Source organism: Oncorhynchus keta, chromosome 22 (genome assembly GCF_023373465.1).
Source record: "Oncorhynchus keta strain PuntledgeMale-10-30-2019 chromosome 22, Oket_V2, whole genome shotgun sequence".
Lineage (NCBI taxonomy): Eukaryota > Metazoa > Chordata > Actinopteri > Salmoniformes > Salmonidae > Oncorhynchus > Oncorhynchus keta.
This window is the reverse complement of record NC_068442.1, coordinates 10,602,082-10,618,038: the sequence shown is the minus strand read 5'-3', so window position 1 is coordinate 10,618,038 and position 15,957 is coordinate 10,602,082. Positions and strand designations below refer to the sequence as shown.

At 40.7% G+C, this 15,957-nt stretch overlaps 1 protein-coding gene across 1 annotated transcript in view; it reads left to right on the top strand.

Annotated features, from left to right (window-relative positions):
* e2f4 (E2F transcription factor 4) overlaps positions 1–15,638 on the top strand; it is a 60,502-nt gene extending 44,864 nt beyond the window's left edge. The window contains exons 6-10 of the mRNA XM_035798186.2: positions 13,248–13,536; positions 13,646–13,816; positions 14,008–14,055; positions 14,224–14,268; positions 14,396–15,638. Coding sequence (XP_035654079.1) covers positions 13,248–13,536; positions 13,646–13,816; positions 14,008–14,055; positions 14,224–14,268; positions 14,396–14,511 — 669 coding nt within the window. The 3' untranslated portion in view covers positions 14,512–15,638. The remainder of the gene's footprint in view (positions 1–13,247; positions 13,537–13,645; positions 13,817–14,007; positions 14,056–14,223; positions 14,269–14,395) is intronic.
* The last annotated feature ends 319 nt before the right edge of the window (positions 15,639–15,957 follow it).

The following is a 15,957-nucleotide window of genomic DNA, read 5'->3' as shown; positions in this document are numbered from 1 at the left end:
AGTCTCTCTCTCTCTCACACACGCACTTATTCAAACACACATAACATACACAGTATACACACACGTACACCTGGACTGTGTGTTGTAGTGCCGGAGGGCACGCACTTAATGTTTAAAAAATGAATTATAATGTATATTACTGCCTTCATTTTGGCTGGACCCCAGGAAGAGTAATGGGGATCCATAATATATAAAAATATCCTAGACATTTCCACTTCACAATAACCACACTTGCAGTTAACCGGTGCAGCACCAGCAGGGAAGAAATTTGACGAACTGACTTGTTGGAAAGGTGGCATCCTATGACGGTACCATGTTTAAAGTCACTGAGTTCTTCAGTAAGGCCATTCTACTGGAGAGTCCATTGCTGTGTTGATAAAAAAAAAAAAAACATTTATACAACTGTTAGCAACGGTGTGGCTGAAATAGTTCATTTGTGGGATTTCTCTCCTTCTTAATGCTTTTGAGCCAATCAGTTGTGTTTTGACAAGCTATGGGTGGTATACAGAAGATAGCCCTATTTGGTAAAAGAGCAAGTCCATATTATGGCAAGAACAGCTCAAATAAGCAAAGAGAAATGATAGTCCATCATTACTTTAAGGCATGAAGGTCAGTCAATCTGGAAAATTATAAGAACTTTGAATGTTTCTTCAAGTGCAGTTGCAAAAACCATCAAGCGCTATGATGAAACTGGCTCTCATGAGGACCGCCACAGGAAAGGAAGACCTGGAGTTACCTCTGCTGCAGAAGATAAGTTCATTAGAACCTCAGATTGCACCCCAAATAAATGCTTAGAGTTCAAGTAACAGGCACATCTCAACATCAACTGTTCAGAGGAGACTGCATGAATCAGGCCTTCATGTTTCTTTGCAGCAATTCAACCAACTACTAAAGGACACCAATAATAAGAAGAGACTTGCTTGGGCCAAGAAACACGAGCAATGGACATAAGACCTGGTGGAAATCTGTCCTTTGGTCTGATGAGTCCAAATTTTAGATGTTTGATTCCAACCGCTGTGTCTTTGCTGTGTTATTCTGCAGCAATACGCCATTCCATCTGGTTTGCACTTTTTGGGACTATCATTTGTTTTTCAACAGGACAATGACCCAACACACCTCCGGGCCGTGTAAGGGCTATTTGACCAAGAAGGAGAGTGATGGAGTACTGCATCAGATGACCTGGCCTCCACAATCACCCGACCTCAACCCAATTGAGATGGTTTGGGATGAGTTGGACCACAGTGTGAAGGAAAAGCTGCCAACAAATGCTCAGCATATGTGGGAACTCCTTCAGGACTGTTGGAAAAGCATTCCAGGTGAAGCTGGTTGAGAGAATGCCCTAGAGTGTTGAAAACTGTCATCAAGGCAAAGGGTGGCTACTTTTGAGTAATCTAAAATATTATTTGTTATTCAAATATTATGACCTCAAAAATATTTGTTTTTAATACATTTTTGGTTACTACATGATTCCATGTGTTAATTCATAGTTTTGATGTCTTCACTATTATTCTAATAATGTTGAAAATTGTAAAAAATAAAGAAAAACCCTTGAATGAGTACGTGTCCAAACCTTTGAATGGTATGAAAGATGCCCAGGATCCCTGCTCATCTGCATGAACGTGCCTCAGGCGTGCTGCAATGAGGCATGACCACTTTTGTGTGCTAATTTTCCCTTTTTATGGGTAACTGGCAAATGGGGGGTGTTGTAAGACCATAGGGGCTGTTTGCATTTCAAATTAGGGAGGTGTAACCGACTTAACTGACTGTAGATGTCAAACTAATTGTCCCAACAACAAAAAAATTGAGGTTGGCGGCAGAATGAACAGCTGACTGAAGATGGGACGGCCGGGTATTCGTGCGGTTGAGTCCATTTCTGCAGTAACATGGACTCTTAAAGGTGCTACACATAGGATTTTTTTGCATTGTAATTTGTAATTTTACCTACCTGCCAATTTGCTCTGTCATTTCCTGGTTGTAAAAATTCTACACTGTTAGCTCAATTTCATTTTACGCTGTGAAATATATTTTCAGTAACAAATATAATTTTTGAAGCTGTTGGAACAAAACTGAAAGTAAAAGGCTCAAGGCTTGCTAGTAACAGATGACATTCATGTACAGACTCTGGAACTCACTTGGATTATACCTTTTGATTATAGTGGTAGAAATACATGGTTATAACATCTATAGAAGACACAGAAATGCCAACCGGTGTAGTGTTGCTGTCTATGTTTAGAGCTACATTCCAGTAAAGCTTAGAGAGGATCTCATGTCAATTACCGTTGAAGTAATATGGCTACAGGTTCACCTGCCTCACCAAATGCCCATTCTTGTGAAGAGCTGCTATTTAAAAACAAATGTATTTCACCTTTATTTAACCAGGTAGGCAAGTTGGGAACAAGTTCTCATTTACAATTGCGATCAGGCCAAGATAAAGCAAAGCAGTTCGACACATACAACAACACACATGGAGTAAAACAAACATACAATCAATAATACAGTAGAAAAAATAAGTCTATGATGTGAGCAATTGAGGTGAGATAAGGGAGGTAAAGGCAAAAAAAAAGGCCATGGTGGCGAAGTAAATGCAATATAGCAAGTAAAACACGGGTAGATTTGCAGTGGAAGAATGTGCAAAGTAGAAATAGAAATAATGGGGAGCAAAATAAATAAATACAGTAGGGGAAGAGAGTTGTTTGGGCTAAAATATAGATGGGCTATGTACAGGTGCAGTAATCTGTGAGCTGTTCTGACAGCTGGTGTAAAGCTAGTGAGGGAGATGTGTTTCCAGTTTGAGAGATTTTTGTAGTTCGCTCCAGTCATTGGCAGAGGAGAACTGGAAGGAGAGGCGGCCAAAGGAAGAATTGGTTTTGGGGGTGACCAGAGAGAGATACCCGCTGGAGCGCGCGCTACAGGTGGGGGCTGCTATGGTGACCAGCGAGCTGAGATAAGGGGGGACATTACCTAGCAGGGTCTTGTAGATGACCTGGAGCCAGTGGGTTTGATGAGGAGTATGAAGCGAGGGCCAGCCAACGAGAGCGTACAGGTCGCAGTGGTGGGTAGTATATGGGGCTTTGGTGACAAAATGGATGGCACTGTGTTAGACTGCATCCAATTTATTGAGTAGGGTATTGATGGCTATTTTGTAAATGACGTCGTCGAGGATCGGTAGGATGGTCCGTTTTACAAGAGTATGTTTGGCAGCATGAGTGAAGGAGGCTTTGTTGCACAATAGGAAGCCAAGTCTAGATTTAACTTGGGATTGGAGATGTTTGATGTGAGTCTGGAAGGAGAGTTTACAGTCTAACCAGACACCTAGGTATTTGTAGTTGTCCACATATTCTAAGACAACTGTCCAGAGTAGTAATGTTGGACGGGCGGGCAGGTGCAGGCAGCGATCAGTTAAAGAGCATGCATTTAGTTTTACTTGTATTTAAGAGCAATTGAGGCCACGGATGGAGAGTTGTATGGCATTGAAGCTCGTCTGGAGGGTTGTTAACACAGAGTCCAAAGAAGGGCCAGAAGTATACAGAATGGTGTCGTCTGCGTAGAGGTGGATCAGAGACTCACCAGCAGCAAGAGCGACATCATTGATGTATACAGAGAAGAGAGTCGGTCCAAGAATTGAACCCTGTGGCACCCCATAGACTGCCAGAGGCCCGGACAACAGGCCCTCCGATTTGACACACTGAACTCTATCAGAGAAATAGTTGGTGAACCAGGGGAGGCAATCATTTTAGAAACCAAGGCTATCGAGTCTGCCGCTGAGGATGTGGTGATTGACAGAGTCGAAAGCTTTGGCCAGGTCAATGAATATGGCTGCATAGTATTGTTTCTTATCGATGGCGGTTAAGATACCGTTTAGGACCTTGAGCGTGGCTAAGGTGCACCCATGACCAGCTCTGAAACCAGATTGCATAGCGGAGAAGGTATGGTGGGATTCGAAATGGTCGGTAATCTGTTTGTTGACTTGGCTTTCGAAGACCTTAGAAAGGCAGGGTAGGATATAGGTCTGTAGCAGTTTGGGTCAAGAGTGTCCCCCCCTTTGAAGAGGGGGATGACCGCAGCTGCTTTCCAATCTTTGGGAATCTCAGACGTCACGAAAGAGAGGTTGAACAGGCTATTAATAGGGGTTGCAACAATTTCGGCAGATCATTTTAGAAAGAAAGGGTCCAGATTGTCTAGCTATACCTGTTCCTGGTTCTAAATTTCTTGAATGGGGCATGCTTATTTAAGATGGTGAGGAAGGCATTTTTTTTTTAAATAACCAGGCATCCTCTACTGACGGGATGAGGTCAGTCCTTCCAGGATACCCCGGCCAGGTCGATTAGAAAGGCCTGCTCGCTGAAGTGTTTCAGGTAGCGTTTGACAGTGATCAGTGGAGGTTGTTTGACCGCTGACCCATTACGGATGCAGGCAATGAGGCAGTGATTGCTGAGATCTTGGTTGAAAACAGCACAAGTGTATTTAGAGGGCAAGTTGGTTAGGATGATAATTTTGAGGGTGCCCGTGTTTACGGCTTTGGGGTGGTACCTGGTAGGTTCATTGATAATTTGTGTGAGGATTGAGGGCATCAAGCTTAGATTGTAGGATGGCTGGGGTGTTAAGCATGTTCCAGTTTAGGTCGTCTAGCAGCACAAGCTCTGAAGATAGATGGGGGGCAATCAGTTCACATATGGTGTCCAGAGCACAGCTGGGGGCAGAGGGTGGTCTATAGCAGGTGGCAACAGTGAGAGACTTGTTTTCAGAGAGGTGGATTTTTATAAGTAGAAGTTCAAATTGTTTGGGTACAGACCTGGATAGTAGGACAGAACTCTGCAGGCTATCTCTATATGCATATCCTATATTCTTGGACTGAGTAGCATACAGTTTAATTTGGGCATGCTTTTCATCCAAAATTCTGAATGCTGCCCCCTACCCAAGTGAAGTTAAAGAAGAATCCAAATCCATCGGATGTAGTGATCACAATATGGTAGCCAAAGGCTGGGCCTAATGTTGTGTATGAGGTCCTACAACTGGTTTTGTAGTGATTCCTATGATGATGTTACAAGTATTTTCTACACTTGACATATTTGACATTTCTTACTCCATTTACTAATTAACATGCACCCATTTAGACAATGGCTGTAAAACGGTTAAATCCTCATGAGTTGATGAGGAATTGAAACATTTTATGGTTAAGAGGGATGAGGAAAAAGGAGTGATAAATAAGTATGGCTGCATAACTGATTGGCAAACCTATTGCAAATTGAGAAATAATGTGACTAAACAGAACAAAAAGAAGAAGAAACTATACTGTAAAACAAAGATGGAAAGATAGTTGAAGTCGTAAGTTTACAGTAAATTCACAGTAAAATCCCAGTAAAAATTCCCTGTTTTAGGTTAGTTAGGATCACCACTTTATTTTAAGAATGTGATATGTCAGAATAATAGAGAGAATGATTTATTTCAGCTTTTATTTCTTTCATCACATTCCCAGTGGGTTAGAAGTTTACATACACTCAATTGGTATTTGGTAGCGTTGCCTTTAAATTGTTTAACTTGGGTCAAACGTTTCAGGTAGCCTTCCACAAGCTTCCCACAATAAGTTGGGTGACTTTTGGCCCCTTCCTCCTGATAGAGCTGGTGTTACTGAGTCAGGTTTGTAGGCCTCCTTGCTCACACACACTTTTTCAGTTCTGCCCACAAATTTTCTATAGGATTGAGGTCAGGGCTTTGTGATGGCCACTAATACCTTGACTTTGTTGTCCTTAAGCCATTTTGCCACAACTTTAAATATGCTTGGGGTCGTTGTGGAGTGGTAATGAATCCAACATAAGTGTATGTAAACTTCCAACTTCAACTGTATATAAAGACTGATTAAAAAGCTTTGGAGCACCTCAAAACCTGTTATGGCTGCAATCCCGATACCGGGATCGATAGGACAAACTACCAGTGAAAATAGAGGGTGCCAAATTCAAACCACAGAAATCTCATAATTACAATTCCTAAAACATACATGTGTTTTATATCATTTTAAAGCTATTCTTGTTGTTAATCCCACCAAAGTTTCCGATTTCTAATAGGCTTTTCAGCGAAAGCACTACAAACGATTGTTAGGTCTCCACCAACCCACAATAAGCACAGCCATTTTCCAGCAAAATATAGCATTCACAAAAAACAGAAATAAAGATAAAAGGAATCACTAACCTTGACTTATCTTCATCAGATGACACTCATAGGACTTCATATTACACAATAGATGCATGTTTTGTTTGATAAAGTTCATATTTATATAAAAAAAATATTGAGTTTACAGTGGCTATTTAGATTCATTAGATCCCCAAAAAATCAAGTGATTTTTCATAGCCACATTATACACATGGAATTATAGATATACCTCTCATTAATACAACCGCTGTGTCAGATTTTTAAAAAACTTTACGGAAAAAGAAACGCAATGCAATAATCTGAGACGGCGCTCAAAAGTAAAAACACCACAGCGCGAAAAATAAACAAGAAATGACATGATAAATATTCCCTTACGGTTGATCTACATCAGAAAGCACTCCAGCAATCCCAGGTCCAAAATAAATGTTTTTGTTTGAAAATGTCCGTTATTTATTTCCAAATACCTTCTTTTGTTAGCGCATTTGGTATACATATTCAAACGCTAATTCTGGTCAGTGTTAAATCGGACAAAAAACTCAAAGGGTATATTACCGGTCGAAGAAACATTTCAAACTAAGTACAGAATCAATCATTCGGATGTTTTTAACATATAGCTTCAATAAAGTTCCAACCGGAGTATTCCTTCTCGTCTTCGTGAGCAATGGAACGCAGGTAACTACCATGAGGAAAAAGCGCAATCACAAAATGGCTGCTTGATGGACATCTGATATATTCTGCTCTCATTCACTCCCACAACAACATAGAAGCCTCATTATAATTTATATTGATGGTTGACATCTAGTGGAACCCCTAGGCAGTGCAACATCATTCATGTCTCAAGGGGATTTCAATGGGGACTCTGGTGAATACATACAAGCTCAGATTTCTGACTTCCTGTTTTGATTTCAACTCAGGATTTTGCCTGCCAATATGAGTTATTTTATACTCACAGACATCATTCAAACAGTTTTAGAAACGTCCGTGTTTTCTATCCAATACTAATAATAATATGCTAATATTAACAACTATGACTGAGGAGCAGGCCATTTGATATGGGCACCTTTCATCCATGCTACTCAATACTGCCCCTGCAGCCATAAAAAGTTAAATCAAATTTTGGACAGAAGGGAAAACTTCCATTATTCATTGAGTTAGATGGCTCATTCATCACAAAACCCACTGATATTGCCAACTACTTAAAAAAACAATTGTTGGCAAGATTAGCAAACACATCCAAGTATAACTGGCCAAATGATGAAAGACAAGCATTGTCATTTTGAATTATGTAAAGTGAGTGTGGAAGAGGTGACATAATCAGTCGATCAACAATTACTAGCCACTTGGGTCTGACAATTTAGATGGAAAATTCCTGAGGATGATAGTGGACGATATTGCCACTCCTATTTGCCATTTCTTCAATCTAAGTTTACAAAGTGTGTGCCCTCAGGCCTGGAGGGAATCGAAAGTAATTCCGCTACCCAAGAATGGTAAAGCACCCTTTTTCTGGCACAAATAGCTGACCAATCAGCCCCTTTACTAAACTTTTTGTGTTTGACAAGATACAATGCTATTTTACAGTAAATAATTAGGGAAGGGCATTCAACATGCACGGAATTGGCTGAGAGACATTGATTGTGAGCTGTTTTGTTAGACTTCAGTGCGGCTTTTGACTTTGTCGATCATAGCATTCTGCTGGAAAAACGTAAACATTATGGCTTTACACCCCCTGCTATGTTGTGGATCAAAGCTTACCTGTTTAACAGAACACAGAGGGTTTTCTTTATTGGTAGCTCCTCCAACATAATCCAGGAAGAATCAGGCATTCCCCTGGGCATCTGTCTTGGCCCCTTACTTTTTTCAATCTTTACTAATGACCTGACACTGGCTCTGAGTAAAGCCTGTGTGTCTATGTATGCAGATGACTCAACACTATACACATCCGCTACCACAGCAAATTAAATCACTGCAACACTTAAAGTGCTGCAGTCAGTTTCAGAATGGGTGGCAAGAAATAAGTTAGTCCTAATTATTTCAAAAACTAAAAGCATTGTATTTGGGACAAATGATTGACTAAGCCTTAAACTTCAACTAAATCTTGTAATGAATGATGTGGAAATTGAGCAAGTTGAGGTGACTTAATTGCTTGGGGTAACCCTGGATTGTAAACTGTTATGATCAAAACCTTTTGATGCAACAGTAGTTAAGATGGGGTGAGGTCTGTCCATAATAAAGCACTACTTTACCTTTTAACAACAATATCAACAAGGCAGATCCCACAGGCCCTAGTTTTGCACCTGGACTACTGCCTAGTCATGTGGTCACGTCCAGCAAAGAGGGACTTGGGAATATTAAAACTGGCTCATAACAGGGCAGCACGGCTTGCCCTTAAATGTACACGTAGAGCTAACATGAATAATATGCATGTCAATCTCTCATGGCTCAAAGTAGAGGAGAGATTGTCATCACTATTTGTTTTGTAAAAGTATTGACACGGTGAAAGCACGAGCTGTTTGTTTGAAGTACTAGCACACAGCTCGGACACCCATGCATACCCCACAAGACATGCAACCAGAGGTCTCTTCACAGTCCCCAAGTCCAGAACAGACTATGGGAGGCGCACAGTACATGGAACTCTAGTCCACATCAAGTAACTCACGCAAGCAGTAAAATCATATTTAAATAAATAAATACACCTTATGGAACAGCGAGGACTGTGAAGTCTCTCTCTCTCTCACACACGCACTTATTCAAACACACATAACATACACAGTATACACACACGCACACCTGGACTGTGTGTTGTAGTGCCGGAGGGCACGCACTTAATGTTTAAAAAATGAATTATAATGTATATTACTGCCTTCATTTTGGCTGGACCCCAGGAAGAGTAATGGGGATCCATAATATATAAAAATATCCTAGACATTTCCACTTCACAATAACCACACTTGCAGTTAACCGGTGCAGCACCAGCAGGGAAGAAATTTGACGAACTGACTTGTTGGAAAGGTGGCATCCTATGACGGTACCATGTTTAAAGTCACTGAGTTCTTCAGTAAGGCCATTCTACTGGAGAGTCCATTGCTGTGTTGATAAAAAAAAAAAAAAACATTTATACAACTGTTAGCAATGAGATAGCAAAAGCTCAGGTTGCCCAGCCCGGCGGTGATACAATCTTCGGCAAAATCATTCGCAAGGAGATTCCTGCAAAAATATTATTTGTGGGATTTCTCTCCTTCTTAATGCTTTTGAGCCAATCAGTTGTGTTTTGACAAGCTATGGGTGTTATACAGAAGATAGCCCTATTTGGTAAAAGAGCAAGTCCATATTATGGCAAGAACAGCTCAAATAAGCAAAGAGAAATGATAGTCCATCATTACTTTAAGGCATGAAGGTCAGTCAATCTGGAAAATTATAAGAACTTTGAATGTTTCTTCAAGTGCAGTTGCAAAAACCATCAAGCGCTATGATGAAACTGGCTCTCATGAGGACCGCCACAGGAAAGGAAGACCTGGAGTTACCTCTGCTGCAGAAGATAAGTTCATTAGAACCTCAGATTGCACCCCAAATAAATGCTTAGATTTCAAGTAACAGGCACATCTCAACATCAACTGTTCAGAGGAGACTGCATGAATCAGGCCTTCATGTTTCTTTGCAGCAATTCAACCAACTACTAAAGGACACCAATAATAAGAAGAGACTTGCTTGGGCCAAGAAACACGAGCAATGGACTTAAGACCCGGTGGAAATCTGTCCTTTGGTCTGATGAGTCCAAATTTTAGATGTTTGATTCCAACCGCTGTGTCTTTGCTGTGTTATTCTGCAGCAATACGCCATTCCATCTGGTTTGCACTTATTGGGACTATCATTTGTTTTTCAACAGGACAATGACCCAACACACCTCCGGGCCGTGTAAGGGCTATTTGACCAAGAAGGAGAGTGATGGAGTACTGCATCAGATGACCTGGCCTCCACAATCACCCGACCTCAACCCAATTGAGATGGTTTGGGATGAGTTGGACCACAGTGTGAAGGAAAAGCTGCCAACAAATGCTCAGCATATGTGGGAACTCCTTCAGGACTGTTGGAAAAGCATTCCAGGTGAAGCTGGTTGAGAGAATGCCCTAGAGTGTTGAAAACTGTCATCAAGGCAAAGGGTGGCTACTTTTGAGTAATCTAAAATATTATTTGTTATTCAAATATTATGACCTCAAAAATATTTGTTTTTAATACATTTTTGGTTACTACATGATTCCATGTGTTAATTCATAGTTTTGATGTCTTCACTATTATTCTAATAATGTTGAAAATTGTAAAAAATAAAGAAAAACCCTTGAATGAGTACGTGTCCAAACCTTTGAATGGTATGAAAGATGCCCAGGATCCCTGCTCATCTGCATGAACGTGCCTCAGGTGTGCTGCAATGAGGCATGAGGACTGCAGATGTGGCCATGGCAATACATTGCAATGTCCGTACTGTGAGACGCCTAAGACAGTGCTACAGGACGGACAGCTGATCGTCCTCGCAGTGGCAGACCATGTGTACAGACCACCTGCACAGGATCGGTACATCCGATCATCTCACCTGCGGGACAGGTACAGGGTAAAATAAGGCTGTAACGTATCAAAGTGTGGAAAAGTCCAGGGGTCTGAATACTTTCTGAATGCTGTGTGTGTTATAACCCAATAGGTCCCACTGTAATGCCGGCGCGTTTTGGACATCTAACCCCTTAGAAGTTTTGTGTTTTTTTTTATTTAAATTTTACCATTTGGATTGGTCTACTTCTTCTCTAGATATCAACCATTAGTCTGTTTCATTTAATGGGGGCTGAGCTAGAGCGGCGTTTGTGAGACACGGGCGGATCCCGAAGGGGCCTGGGCCGGGTTTTTTTTTTATTATACAAAAGCATCTGCAGAGTCCAAATAGTTTGTAGCTCAAACCATCTATGAAAAGCTGAGAATCTCATAACACACATGTTTTGCTCTATAAAGCTCACAAACCACACGAGTCGTTAGAAGGTAAGGGGTTCCCTCGACATAGAAGTAGGATATAGTGCCTATAACACTGTAATAAGCTCACATAGTTGCTGTCACAAACTCAACTCCACACAGTTGTTGTTGACTAGTTGAATATTAATTTCCCATTTAGCACATTTCTGTACTTACATAAATACATTTTTATCAGGATTTTGCTTTGGCGGTCCTTATTTTTTGTTGACATTTTTCAATATAACTCATGAATGCAATAGTTTATGTCCAATTGTTGTGTGTTATACTTCGACCTGGTTGTCCTGAAAATAAAATGGATAAGCAGTTCATTGTGAGGCTAAATATAAGGGAGATAAATGCAGATAAAGGAAAGTCTGGGTAGGTTTGGGAGGATTTTCATATTACTGCCCTAGCACACAAGGGGGTGCTAAAAAAGATTAGAAAGCCCATTGGGCCTCTATTACCAGAGTGTTAATTAAATTTGTACAAATTAATAGCAAAACCACATAGAAGCTGTTTGCTAACGAGCGAAAACAAACATAAACTAATTGCAAAGAGAGCTCAAAGTTAAGCATGGCTAATAGCTACCAAATGTCATTTTCAGTGAGTGTGGACATTTACAAGTGAACGAGAACAATTCTGCAAATTAACAAAGTTGTGATGCTGCTTTTCTGAAGGAACACTGCATATAACTACATTTTAATTTATTTTTTTTTACTTAAAAGAAATTGTTTTGAAAGTATTGGTATTGAAAAACCATACCGTGGCTTTTTCCAAATACCCGCCCAAGCCTAGTCTCGGGACTGATAGGGTTAATAGGAAATTACTAAAAGTTTATAAGGTTTTTGGAGTGATTCATGCTTAATCAAGCAGAATGTTCCCTTAATATTTGAGTCATTAGGTGAGACACAAATGTTCTGCTTCCCCTTTAAGGGACGGGCTGTTATTGTCGTAACTCAAATCAAATCAAATTTTATTTGTCACATACACATGGGTTACAGATGTTAATGCGAGTGTAGCGAAATGCTTGTGCTTCTAGTTCCGACAATGCAGTAATAATCAACGAGTAATCTAGCTAACAATTCCAAAACTACTACCTTATACACACAAGTGTAAAGGGATAAAGAATATGTACATAAAGATATATGAATGAGTGATGGTACAGAGCGGCATAGGCAAGATGCAGTAGATGGTATCGAGTACAGTATATACATATGAGATGAGTATGTAAACGAAGCAGTTGCCGTACCAGGCGGTGATACAGCCCGACAGGATGCTCTCGATTGTGCATCTGTAGAAGTTTGTGAGTGCTTTTGGCACTTGTCTGTGATGGGGAGAAAATCTCAGACTGCGAGGTCTCTTCCCTAGGAGCAGTCCTTTGCAGCAAACTCAAACATTGGAAAAACAACCTAGCGTGTGAACAAAACGATGTAACTGGCCAAGAACATAAGGATAAAGTCACCCTTCAGGAGCCTTTCTGGTCAATTCGATAACTTCTACATTGGTGCTTTGGATGGGGGGAAAAAATATCTCTGACCACCTGCCAACATGGCTGGTGAAATAGACATTCTTACCCACCAATCACAATCTACCTGTATTTGGCAGGTGTTAATTTCCCGCCCTGAACACCCACCAACGTGGCGGGTGAAATTGTCATCTTAACCGCCAATGCCAAAATCTACCAGAATTTAGCTGGTTCATTTTAGGCACTGTTTAGGTGGCTTTTCTTTTTCCATATTCTTTTTTTTGCCCCCTACTACTTTCAGATAAACCAAAAGCAGGTGAAAAGCAGCAGGCATGATCAATTTGTGGGATTTTGGTCTGTTTATGAAAGGGATTTAAAAATGACTCTCCCCTTTGTCTCACTGTCCTCTGACCATGTATCTCCAACTTGGATTCTGGTGAGCTACTGGTTGTGCAGGCTTCTGTTCCAGCCTAGCACTAATATACTTTTTAAAAGCAATCAACTAAACACAGTCTGGACAACGATTATATGAATCAAGTGTCAGTACTGGGATGAAACAAAGGCCTACACGCAGCAGCTCTACAGAATCTGAGTTGGAGTTCCCTGTGCCTCTACCATGTGTCTGACTCTGAGTGACTGTTGGCAGGTACTGAATGGACAGAAGAAGTATCAGATCCGTCTCAAGAGCTCAGCAGGACCCATTGAGGTTCTTCTAGTAAACAAGGACCCGTCCAGCCCGTCTCCAGTGGTATTGCCCGTCCCCCCACCAGAGGACATGCTCCAGAGCCTGACAGTGCCTGCTGCTGCAAACCCAAAACCAGCACCTGCTGCCTCCTCCCAGCCCAACCAGCCTCTGACCCCCTCCTCCAACCCCAGTTCTGCCACACTCTCACCTGCTTCCACAGCTACTACCAACCAGGCAGTCACCACCGCAGGTATGATTTGGTCTGAAAAAGGGCAGACTTCTTACTGTATGCTTGTCTTTATCTGAGCATTGGAAGGACAGCAAAATGTAATAATCATATCATTGTCCTACTTTTACAGTGTCTAGCAAAAACGTCAGCACACTGACTGTTTCCACACCCACTACAAACACAACTGCCCAACCGACAACTCTGTTGGACACCCAGCTTCTCCAGTCCTCTGCCTCATTGGATGGCTTCTCTTCCTCATCTTCAGCAATCTTTGGACCAATCAAGACTGACCCCTCAGAACGTAACTGTCACCTGCTGTTTCCTTAAGAGCATAATGCTTCTCTATCCTGGTACAAAATCATACAAGGGGGACACCACAGAACTACAAAATATACATCAAATTCTAGGTTTATTTAGGGAGTGTGTGCACTCTTTATCAATCCTTTTCTGACGTTATTGAGTGAGTGACTGTTTTTTGTCTTCTGTTTGTAGTGCTGGATTTCCCCAAAGAACTTTCTGATATGTTTGACCCAAGTAAAGGTAAAGATCACCTCCACAAATGATGAAATCTATTGGGAGTTATTTTTCTATGGCAAATGTTATCAATGCTGGCAATTACTTGAGATTATAGCTTCCAGAATATATGTTTTGCACCTTTTTTAATTCTAACCCCCATATCTCTCCCTCTCACACTGTCTCTCGGAGTAGAGATCATGAGTGCAGACCTGTTGGAGGAGTTGATGTCTTCTGAAGGTAAGTTGCCATGCCTACACGTCTGCTTATTTGGATTTGTGGATCAGTAGAGATATACTTGGCATATCAAGTTGAGAAATGCATTCCTCCTCCCTGATCTCTTTGTACCGGTCTCTCTCTTTCCCAGTGTTCTCTCCACTCCTCCGTCTGTCTCCCCCGCCGGGTGACCACGACTATATCTATAACCTTGACGAAACCGAAGGCCTTTGTGACCTCTTTGATGTTCCTATCCTTAATCTTTGACCTCTGAGCTGAGTTCCCAATAGTGTATTATGTAAGGAAATCTAAGAACAAAACATGTTGACCATTTTTATATGGGAAAAAAACAAATGAGTGATTTTATTTTTGGATCCCTATGTATTAGAAGATTTTTCTGTGTAAAAAAAAAACAAACAAAAAAAACAAGTGTTAGTCTGATGCTCTTCTTTTACCCAAATCGTTCCACTTAACATTGGCAGCAAATGTTTCAGGGTGTAGTGGCTCTAGGTTAGATGAAAAGGGGGGGGATAAAGAAATATTGTCCTCTCCAAACTGAACTGATGATCTCTCTGGTGAAATTCCTTTCTCATGCTGGTCTGTGATGAGCTATATTCCCTCCTTCCATCTATGTTTTGAAGTAAGTTACAAACTGGCAAAAGCAGTCATCATCGCGTTCTGATCCTCATCAACACAGTGTCAACAGATTCAGAGACACCCAGGCAGCTGAACACACTCGTACAGTACGTGTGAATGTGTACACACACAGCTGATCAAATATGCACTGTTCTGTGTATATAGAGAATATATATATTTTGTATTACCAGCATTTGTGGAGTTAAATGTGTAATGAACTACATGTGTGAGACCGCAATAGTGAACCAGGGTTCCAGACGAAGACAGGATAAGAGAAGGTTTTGAGGGGTTTTAGGTGTAATGCACATTGAATTAACTGCAACACATCTATCATTCATCTTGGTCCCCTTGCCTTTGTCGTTGTTGTTTTTCTTACCCGTTTCACTCACTTTACAACATTATCTGCGGCACTCTTGGTTTGTCTTACAATTATTATGTATATAAATATTTTATTTAGTCTATGTAAAATAATGTTTGTAGCTGTTAAAAAAAATACATGAAAAACAATCATTAATTCCTATAAAGATTGGTAGCGTTTTGAGTGTTGTCTATTGTCTTTGTATATGTTGCTCTGATCCGTGTTCAATAGAATTGGTCCCCCACATACTTTCACCGTGACTATGGAAATGTAGTGTGAGAGAATAGTTGCTCTTAATTTCATTCTGTTCATTTTTGTTTTATTTCCTTCCCTAAAGCATTTATTTTGTATACCTGTCAGATATATTACCGATTTGGGTGTATAAAATATATTCTCAAAATACGATAATTTGTATCAAACTGCTCTCACATCATTGCACTTTACAACACTCCAACCAGTTAGCATTGCACCATCATGTCATTTGGGTGGTGTTGTCAGTTCGCCGAAGCCTTCAATGCACAGGGAATTCAAGAGGAGTCTGCGTACATGTAACATTAGATGTGTTAAGAGGCTCAGAGGATCTATAGTATCATTGCATTTGCAATAATAGGTTAATGATGACTAAAACGTTAGTTGCATTATGTAAAAAAAACATTTAAAAAAGTTCTGTCAATTTCCTTTACTTGTCTTGTTGTTGGCAGAGAAGGCCAAATTGAGGG